The 10598-nt window shown below is 38.6% G+C and overlaps 1 protein-coding gene across 1 annotated transcript in view; it reads left to right on the top strand.

Annotated features, from left to right (window-relative positions):
• Positions 1-10325, top strand: part of hk2 (hexokinase 2) — a 28638-nt gene extending 18313 nt beyond the window's left edge. Inside the window, exons 10-18 of the mRNA XM_035658365.1 lie at positions 727-1031; positions 1135-1283; positions 1813-1932; positions 4486-4581; positions 5277-5376; positions 5548-5731; positions 6986-7141; positions 8271-8507; positions 8722-10325. Of these exons, the coding sequence (XP_035514258.1) occupies positions 727-1031; positions 1135-1283; positions 1813-1932; positions 4486-4581; positions 5277-5376; positions 5548-5731; positions 6986-7141; positions 8271-8507; positions 8722-8866 (1492 nt within the window). The 3' untranslated portion in view covers positions 8867-10325. The remainder of the gene's footprint in view (positions 1-726; positions 1032-1134; positions 1284-1812; positions 1933-4485; positions 4582-5276; positions 5377-5547; positions 5732-6985; positions 7142-8270; positions 8508-8721) is intronic.
• The last annotated feature ends 273 nt before the right edge of the window (positions 10326-10598 follow it).

The following is a 10598-nucleotide window of genomic DNA, read 5'->3' as shown; positions in this document are numbered from 1 at the left end:
TATCTAGGCATCCTAGCATGCTACTATCTATCGCTTAGGTTATTAATCCATTCATCGTTCCCTCCTAGCGCCTTGCATTTTATATCCTTCTAATTCTCTTTCAGCTAGCTAGCTAGAGTTAGCACACTACAACAACCAACTAACCAAAGTTAGAGCTGAGCTTTAAAAACCAGGCGTTAGATTGCTAGCTAACCGCTAATCGCTAGCTATGCTTAATCGGGCTAGTTTTTTTTTTTTTTTTTTTTTTTTTTTTTTTTCTTAGCTAATGGCTAGCTTTTGTTAATGCTGTTTAATTTATTCTGCTCCTGAAGCGAGTGCTATAATTACACTACACGAACAGGCTTCATAAGCAGGTAAAATATCTTAAGGTGCATTGGCACTTCATTTGTGTTAATATTAACAATCATTCACTTTAATTTGTTTTGGTAGCTGACATGGTATTAATATATGGGCCAGAGGCAGGCACACTCAAAATTTCTTTAGGAATTTTCTAGTTTTAATTATAATTCTGTCCATTAGTAACACAATGACTGACTATTTTGGTCATGGTTTTGTACACTTTCTGTAATAAAACATTTAAAAGCAAAACTCCTATCAGATGGGGGACCTGGGACAAAATCTTTTAAAATGGGGGTCTGTGGTCTAATCTGGGTCAGTTTAGGGGTCCTTGACATGAAAAGGTTTGAAAAAACGACAGATTTAACCAAAGGTATTTCCTTTTCCTAGGTTTTCCAGGAGGCTCCATAAGATGGTACGGCGACTTGTGCCGGACTGTGATGTACGTTTTTTGCAGTCGCAGTGTGGCAGTGGGAAGGGTGCAGCCATGGTAACAGCAGTAGCCTACCGTCTTGCCGCTCAACAAGCTGAGCGTCAACGCATCCTGGACACCCTGCGTCTGAGCCGTGAACAACTGCTGGACGTAAAGAAGCGAATGAGTGAGGAGATGGTGCGAGGCCTGTCAAAGCAAACCCATGAACAGACGAGCGTCAAGATGCTTCCCACCTATGTCAGATCCACACCAGACGGGACAGGTAAGAGAAAAAGGGACCTTCCACTTGACTTATTATTGAGTTAAGTTTAATCTTTCCTACAATGCTTTTATGTTTATGAACTTGTCTTTATTGTCCTCATCAGAGCATGGCGACTTTTTAGCTTTGGACCTTGGGGGCTCAAGCTTTCGGGTGCTGCTTGTGCAAGTACAAAGTGGAAAGAGACACAAAGTCGACATGCACCACAAGATCTACAGTATCCCACAGGAGATCATGCAGGGCACAGGGGAAGAGGTAAAACATTACTGGGGGTTGAAGTATGCGAACAGCAACGAAAAAGATGACACTGAGCGACCTCTGCTGTTTTTGAGGTTGAGTCATGTCTCAATGAATGATTACAAGCACTATTATTTTATTTCTTATTATTTTATTTTAAATGTGAAGATTTTTGTTTGATATTCTAAATTAATGTGGAAGGTAATTGCATTGAACACCAGTATTATTTTTTTTGTATGTAGTTTTGCATGCAATCTGCATAAAGATATGTAGTATATAAAAATTGATTATAGAGAACATTGTATAGTTTCTGTAGCATCCCAAATATTTACAGCACTATGAGACCACTATGAGGCTCCATACAGTACACGAGAGAGAGACAAAGACAATCAGTAGTCACTTACTGTGCACCATGTCAAACCCGTAAATACTGTGTGTCTTTGCAAAACTGAGGGTAACACATTATATGAGTGGTTCATTGTTTGAAACCTAATGTTCCTGTGCATTTTTTAAATTTTGTTTACATTTTCTGTCTCTTGTGTGCCAGCTTTTCGACCACATTGTGTACTGCATCGCCGACTTTCTGGAATACATGGGCATGAAGGGAACATCCTTACCTCTGGGATTTACTTTCTCCTTTCCCTGTCATCAGAGTAAACTGGACCAGGTAATGTTTGACTCAATATTCATTCAAGTGTAAGACTATCTATCATACATATAATATATTGAATCTACCTGTTTTTCGTACATTTTCTGAACTTTTAGTGTGATTGCCATTAAGCTGGCAGAAACAATATCTGTTTGTTGCCAGGGCTGCAACTCCTACATTCTAAACTAATTAATGCATTGAATTTGAATTGCAATGAAGTAAAGCCAGCATTTTTTATCAGCTTGAGTTTTGAAAGAAGCTGGTATCTATTAGTCACACCCAGTCAAATCTATGGTGGCCAACTTAAAAAAATAGATACCAGTAGACAAAACACAACCAAATAAAAAAAACGCAGATGTCAATGGAAACTGTTTCCAGGGAACATAATAAATTGATTTACATGGCTGGGATAAGGTTGTTGTTGTTGTTGCAATGGTTATTGAAGGTTATTTTGGTGGGACAACAAGAGCCTCCACCATACTACAGAATATTTTTACTTCAAAATTTTGACCGCATGTTAAGTTATTGTATGAACAGGTGTCTTTCAAAATAACGCCATAACTGGTCAAACGTTAGTGTATTAGGTGTCAGCCAGTCAGGACTATACTGTTTGTGCTTAACCGGTAAGCACACTGACGGGGAGCGCACAAAGCCAGCCTAAATCTTGCAAGTTCACAATGACATTTACTTGAAAAGCAAGTGTTAACATTCAAGTGTTCCTAGCAGCTGGAAGTTGGAACAATCAGTGAACTATGGGGAGTATCGTTTAGCTGATGACGGCATGCATTTGAACTAAGCCCTGAATCACCACCTCTTAAATTAAATAATGTCTAAAATAAGGAATGATTCAGTCATTGATTCATACAGAAACATATTTTGGTACAATTCTGAATGCGTTTTGTGTGTTTTTACAAGCTTGAAAACAGGAAGCAAAACCCACGGATAGGCGAACAAGTATAGGACGGGAATGTACTTGTTTTTGTCATCTGTTGTTTGGTTAAAGGCCAATTACCTGCAAAGAATGAGCTTTGGAGGACCCCAAGGCCCACCTCTGTTACCACTGACACTGACATTATATTGCATAAAAGCAAAAAGCGTGCAGTGAAACCAAAATTCTGCTTTTATAAAATGTTAAAATTTGTGATGAATTGTGCACAGAAATGGAGAAACTGCAAAGTACTGTAATCAACCAACTATACGGGTTGATCAGCAACGAATGTATTAGAAAAGCACAGTGCATTCTTTATCAGACTGTGGCAACAATCGACATTTTGTGACCACCTTACGCTGGTGACGTCATCAAGAGTCTGCGCAGTAGTGTTCAGTGTTGGTGCTGCAGTATCGAGATCCCGCCCATATGCCCGGCTGACTCAAACTTTATTTGAGTTGTACTTTGATTAATTTTAGTTTGGCCCATGTCCCATCTGCTAACATGGAGGCAGGTTTATGATCTATATAGCAGCAAGCCGCCGTGAGACTATTGAGATGTTATATACATATACGTATGTACCTTTTTTTTATGATAAAATATATAATATATGACCATATATACAAAGTAAAGTTATGCCACAGTATGTGACTGACAGAAATGAAATGAGTAATAGTAGTGAGTTTTAAAGATTGTAGCATTACAGAAGTTACAAATTATTACACATTAACCAGAGACATTTCAAGCGCCAGTTATATGACTAATGACTCTAATGACACTAATGAATACATTTTGACACTCTGAGGGAGCAGTTGTACAGTTTGATGGACACAGGCAGGAATGACTTCCTGGTACATCTGCAGAATGAGTCTTGCACTTAATGTACTCCTGTGTTTGACCAGTTCATTGTGGAGTGGATGGGGGACCCTGTCCAAGATGATGTAGCTTTACAGCATCCTCCTCTCTGACACCGCTGTCAGAGGAGTCTAGCTCCACCCCCACTACGTCACTGGTCTTGCGGATGAGTTTATTGAGTCTGTTAGCGTCTGCTACCCTTAACCTACTGCCCCAGCAGCCCCAGCAGACAGCCAACAGGATAGCACTGGCTACCACAGATTCATGAAAACATTTTCAGCATTAAGTGTTCTTAGCCCAGTTCAGTTTATTGCCAGTAATATTTCTGGTCTACATTGGTCACTATCAAAAAAGGTCAAAGGAAGGAAAAGCGGTGAACCGGTAACAGTGTCCCCATGGCTAACTGATGCACACGTGGTCCGATCCAACAGAACGAGCACTGTAGCTCAGACTGCTGAAACAGTTAATGTGGTTCTGATAGAAAGGAGTCAGAACACACAGTGCAGAGCAGTTTGCTAGTCTGGGGCTGCACAACCAGGGTGCCCAGGTGGTCATAATGTTACGGCTGATTGATGTATGTCGATGGTGGCAACAATTACCACTATACTGTATTTTTTATATATTATTATAGTGTATATATAGTATTTTTATTTATTTTTTGTTTATCTTTATTTCTAATGTACTATTAAGAATATACAATAACTGACAGTAGCTATTGCAGTGACCTTTACATTCCTTTAGTATAGTCAAATACTGATTTTTACACATTTTTTACACAATTTTTCCAGGGCATTCTTCTGAGGTGGACAAAGGGTTTTAAAGCCAGCGGCTGTGTGGGACAAGATGTCATTACATTACTTAAAGCTGCTGTCCGCCGCAGACAGGTCAGTGCACACATCACAAATACATTGTCAGAAATGTTATTGAAAAAGTGTGGCCTGTGAATGTTGACACTTGAAGAATATAATAATAGGAATACCCCTAGTGGCCAAAGTGGATTACAAACACAGCTGCCTGAAACACAGCCTGTACCCTGTCTGTCATATAGTCTTCTTTGTCTTGTGTAAGAGCTCATAAAAGCAGTGATCTGATTTTTATTGTATGTGATGTACAAAGTGAGTTGATATGGTTCCTTTGATTCGGCAACACTAAAATTGCAAAATCAAGCAACAAAACAGAATTAATTAAAAATACAGAAATAGATGATATATATGCATACTATGTATGTTTGTCAAGACCTTAGGGCAATAATAAAATCAGACATTCTCAAAAACTAAAGTAACCTTGGGGTAAAAGTATATAGATTTACAAACACCTGTCACCTCCTGTTTTCTAATGATGAGTGCAAGAGGCAGCACTAAACCAACATAAAGAATCTCAGCACATTCAATATGTACCTGCTTAAAGCTATAGATCTGCTATTTGTTAGGATTCCTGATTTAAAGCCAGGGTGGTTATTAGTGTAGGCAATTAGGCTACTACTGTATGTTTCTAGTATTAAAGATTTCCACATAAAGCATTGTTTTTACTGGTTTGTAAAGACAACAATGTATTACTAAATTATTGTTACTGCTTCCAGGAATTTGACTTGAACTTTGTAGCTGTGGTTAATGACACAGTAGGAACCATGATGACCTGCGGCTATGAGGACCCCAAATGTGAAGTGGGACTCATTGTAGGTAAGTCTGTCTACCCCCCACCTTCCTTTCTGGAAGCCAGTCTCTTTGTTTCATTTTAAACCTTAAGATCAGTTAACTTAACTGTGAGTGTGTGTTTTTTGAGTGGATCAGTTCTCACTTTAATATGAAAAACTGACTGATGTGATACCTTTCCACCCATATTTAACTCAGGCACAGGGACCAATGCCTGCTATATGGAGGAAATGCAGAACATCGAACTGGTGGAGGGTGATGATGGGCGTATGTGTGTCAACATGGAGTGGGGAGCATTTGGTGACAACGGTGAACTTGATGACTTCTGCACCCAGTTTGATCACATTGTTGATAATTGCTCTAACAACCCTGGGAAACAGAGGTACTGGATGGGTAATTTTTGGCATATTAATTATGTAAAGTCCAAACAACCAAAAAGTCCCAAACTCACAAACAGTATCACATGTAGTCACAAATACCTTATAAACTTACAAGCAAGAGGGGGGCCAAGGACAGAACCACAGAGAACAGCCTTTTGAGTTGTGCACAATTCCTCTTCATTGTCAGCAATACTATATCAGTACTGTCAATGATCATATGACCACCTCATTGCCTGCAATGTACTGCCTTGTTTTTGTAAACAAATCCACTGCTCTACTTGGCTGACAGTAGTGTTGTTTACCTTAAGCAACTGGATTTGAGTTTACTTACTGTAGTATAATTAGGATAATCAGGACTCATTCATCAATATTTTTCTAAAAGGAAAAAAAGAAACGTGCTGAGACCACTTATGTGTTCTTACTCACATTGCATTCAGTGTAACAATTGATATTAAATTGGAGGCACGGTTCACTGAAAGCTATAAAATGTAAATAGATTTGATTCAATTTAATGGGGCAGGACACGAAATTTTAGCAAAAATTACTGAAGTATCTACTTAAAGGCCCAGTATATAAGATTTAGTGGGCTCTTTTTATAGAATATGGTGAAAATTCAATATTATATGCAAAACTATGTTTTCATTAATGTAGAATCACCTGAAAATAATAATGCAGCAGTGTTCTATCTAAATCACAGACGGCTTTCAGATTTTTCCTTCATTGTTAAAAAAATGTAGTCCATGGCAGAAAAAATTTGGTTAACAAGAGCACTGATGAGAGGTGCTGATAACACTGGCCAGGATTGTAGCTTTTGCTAATTTAAGCCACCTAAACATGGCCCTTAAGCCACTGTGCAGACATTTGTCTTTTGTCTTTTGCTCCCTGTGCCTTGATTGATGAAATCAAAAACCGCATTACTATGAATTAGAGTATTTGGTTTTATTAGATCAAATGTTTTTGTTCTTGTCTGGACTGCCTGTTGTGAAATTGTCTTGGATGAGAGGAGTCATTATCATTGGGCATAAGTGATTGCTGCCCCTGTCACACCTTCTGATCATTTTTTACCCACCTCTGTAACAACTGGACCCCAGTACACCTTTGTTTGCTCACTGAGCTTTCATTCCTGGAAATGAGTTTGAGCCTCAGTTGAGTTTAAGTCATTTTTTCCCCCAGTTCTGTATCAGTTTGATTATAGAGTGTGTGAAATATGTAAAGTTTATGTATGTGTAAGTTTTCTGTTTGTCTTTTTCTCTGAGGTATGAGAAGATGGTAAGTGGCATGTACCTGGGGGAGATAGTGAGGAATGTCCTAATGGATTTCACTGCTAAGGGCCTGCTGTTCAGAGGCAAACTGTCTGAGCGACTCAAGACTCGGGGCATCTTCGAGACAAAGTTCCTGTCACAGATTGAAAGGTTAGTGTTAAAAACACGTTCCAGTCTCAATGTCTCTTCAGTTCACCCGTTCGCCATGGTAACTGTATGGTAAGAATAGAACAATCATTTATTATTATTTAACAACCTATTTATCACAGAATTGATGAGTACTGAGGAGAAGAGAGGTGGAAAGTGGGTGAGCAACACCAAGACCAAATGAAGTTACATTCATTGTATTGTATTAAGCATGTAACAAAATATAAAATATTATTGTCTCAGTGTCTTCCACATAAGACTTTACTATGCATTTTGCCGAGAAACACTGAGAGGGAGAGCGAGACAGAGAAAATTTTTATTTTCAGTACGAGGTAGGTTTCACGTTTTATTTTTTTTTTAATCCTTTCAGAGCTCATTTTTCTCATACGTAAGTGTGTGATTTGTGACGCAACGAAAAAAATGATAGAGCAAAACATGAATACACGTTTTTCTGTTGTCACGCGAAATCTATCGTCATATCGCACAGCCCTACTGGAGATGGGTTATATATATATCACAGTGAACAAGCCAGTGATCCTTACCATCCTTTATTACTACTACTATCACTTTCCAAGTTGGGTCCAGTGACTCATCTGTGTACTGCTACTCATAGCTAAAACATCAGTGATGCAAAGATCAACAAGAAATGTAAAGAAAATTGTGAATGTGGTTATTTATATTAAAAATGTGTTTGCAAAGAAGCTGACTCATAGATCTCTATTCTAAAAACTCTGACTTAAAAAATTCAGACTTAAACTTGAATTTGGTGTCTAACCTGTAACCCCCTTTATGGTGTATGCCTTGGCTGCTAGAAACTGGCAAGGCCAAGTTAACAATGAGCTGTGTATAGAAAATAACACATTCGTAAACATGCTCCTTACGTAAATGTTTAAATGCATAAATATTTCGGCCAACAGTCAAAACCTTTCAAACATAAATGTTTCAATAATCCTTTATATTCTTATAAAGGTGCTGTATAGAGGTTAGATAGAACTTAATCACCATGGTAAAAGTAGGTCACTACAGAGGCAATAAGTTATTAGTAGTTTAATGTATTTAACTTGTCTCTCACACACCCTGTATGTTGTCTCATTCATAAGTATAACCTTTGTAATTCTCTCTGATCCCAAAGAGACCGTCTGGCCATGCGACAGGTCCGTTCAATTCTGCAGCACTTGGGCCTCACCAGCTCCACGTGTGATGACAGTGTACTGGTAAAGGAGGTCTGTAGTGTGGTGGCCCGCCGCGCAGCTCAGCTCTGTGGCGCTGGTTTAGCTGCTGTGGTCGACAAGATACGGCAGAACCGCAACCTCAATCAGTTGTCCATCACCGTGGGAGTGGATGGCACCCTTTATAAGATGCACCCACAGTAAGGAGCAATCATGTCCTAACAAAAACATGTATTTCTTAAGTTTTAAACATGTTTGCATAAATGGGAAATGAGACATAACAGGCCTAAAAATTAAAAGTTTACCTAGATTTATCACAGCTACTTCATATGCATCCATACTTTATAACAAAGTGTGCATCAAATATAGACGGGAGATTTTTAACATCTTTTGTCTCGTCCACTCTTCCTGAAGTTTCTCCAGCATCATGCAGGAGACGTTGCAGGATTTGGCACCGCAGTGTCGGGTAACTTTCCAAAAGTCAGAGGATGGAAGTGGGAAGGGAGCAGCGCTGATCACAGCTGTGGCCTGCAGAATGAAGAGCGAAGGGCAGCACTGAATCATCAAAACACAGGTGGACAGGTAGAACCAGAGTTACTATGACTGATTTCCTCTACCAGGTCATCAAAAATAAAGTCCCGTACACTTTGACCTGAGTTTGGATCTTGAGTAATGAAATGTTTATTCAGATTTATTGTGTGCGTGTGTGTGGGTTCACATGCACATGTATCAATGTGAGTTCTTGGTTTGTGTTTTGAATAGAGGTATATTTATGATGTGAGCTGACATTGCGGAGGACGGTGGTAAATTAACTTCAGACATTACATTTAGAGAATTTGCACCTTCTGTGAAATGTGACTGTTACAATCTGTGCAGCTTATTTACACTCCCTTTTTTGTGCACCTTCAAACCCCCACGTATTTTCCCAGCTGACTATTATTTTTTTGTAATGATGCCTGTGATCTGTGAGTTGTTTAGAAAAGTTTATTTATACACCACCTTTCAGGGTCAGACCTCACAAAGTGCCTCAGATTAAACTTCAAATCAAGAACGGATGAATGGAAGAATATTGGATTTTATCACAGGGAATGGTTTCACATTAATTTGAAGCTCAAACAACAAAAACAAAACTTACTGGGTCTACTGTATAAACCCTATGCCTAGTCCACCATTATCTCCTATAATACTGTATGGTCTAATAACTGCAACAAACTTATTCTGATGCAGTATAAAAGTAAGATGTACCATTGTAAAACACTCAATAAACAATTGGGGGTAAATTCAGAGAGTTTGAGAAAACACAACAACCCTAAATTTGTTACTGGAGGGGAAGTTCATCAAACCACAGTGGTCAGAAACTGAAAGGCAAGGAACAGTAGCACTCCTGGGGCTGGGAGGTTGAGAGACGTTTTACGGGGGGTAAAAGGAAGGTTTAATTCAAGTCCTTTTTAGAGTTGTTTTATTTATTTGTGTATTTCATTTGGATGGCACATTGTACAAAGACAGAAAATGACAATCCATAATATCCAGTAGATCTGCCAGTGTCTGTACAGGTCTGTCAGTCGGTCAGTCTTACTGAAGAGCAGTTTCGAAAATCTGTTGTTTTCTCTGAACTATAATATGAAATGTTTTGTTAAAACTATAAACGCCAACAATGAGTGGTACAACCACTACAATCAATCTTTGTTTATGGAACAAATGTTTTTGGAGTTGTGCACACCATAAATATGCCATTAATGTATCCAATGGCAGAATGTTTTTACCCCACTGATTATCATACCATGTCTGATTACTTTGATATGACTACCTGTTCTTTAAATCCAAGCAATGCTTTTTGCTCCTTAAAAAAACAACATATCCTATATTTATAAAAAAGATTCTTCAGCCAAAAGTTGCTGATTTTTCCTATAGATATGATTTGCTTCTTCACTGTCTGATCATTAGTACCCTACAGTGCTGCTGTAATCAATGATGTCCTTAAACAAGACTGGCACAATAAAATTGGCCTTGAATTGCTATTGTTGTGATTTTATTGTTGTGCTTTTGGGTAACCATGATAGCTCACTTGGTGGAGCATCTCTGATTCCAGCGTGCGTGCGTGCGTGCGTGCGTGCGTGCGTGTCCATCAAGAAAACACAGGGACCTTTAATTGCTTACCTAGAAGGGGAAGTTAAATAAATCAGGCTAAAGGAGGGATTGGTTTTAGCCTTACTTGTATTATTTATTTGGTTTCCTGTGATTAAATACAATTTATAATGTTTTGTTGAAACCATAAACCACAATGTCCAGTT

The sequence above is a fragment of the Morone saxatilis genome, unplaced genomic scaffold (genome assembly GCF_004916995.1).
Source record: "Morone saxatilis isolate NCDOM2014 unplaced genomic scaffold, NCSU_SB_2.0 Contig16, whole genome shotgun sequence".
NCBI lineage: Eukaryota > Metazoa > Chordata > Actinopteri > Moronidae > Morone > Morone saxatilis.
This window is presented reverse-complemented; position numbering and strand designations above follow the sequence as displayed.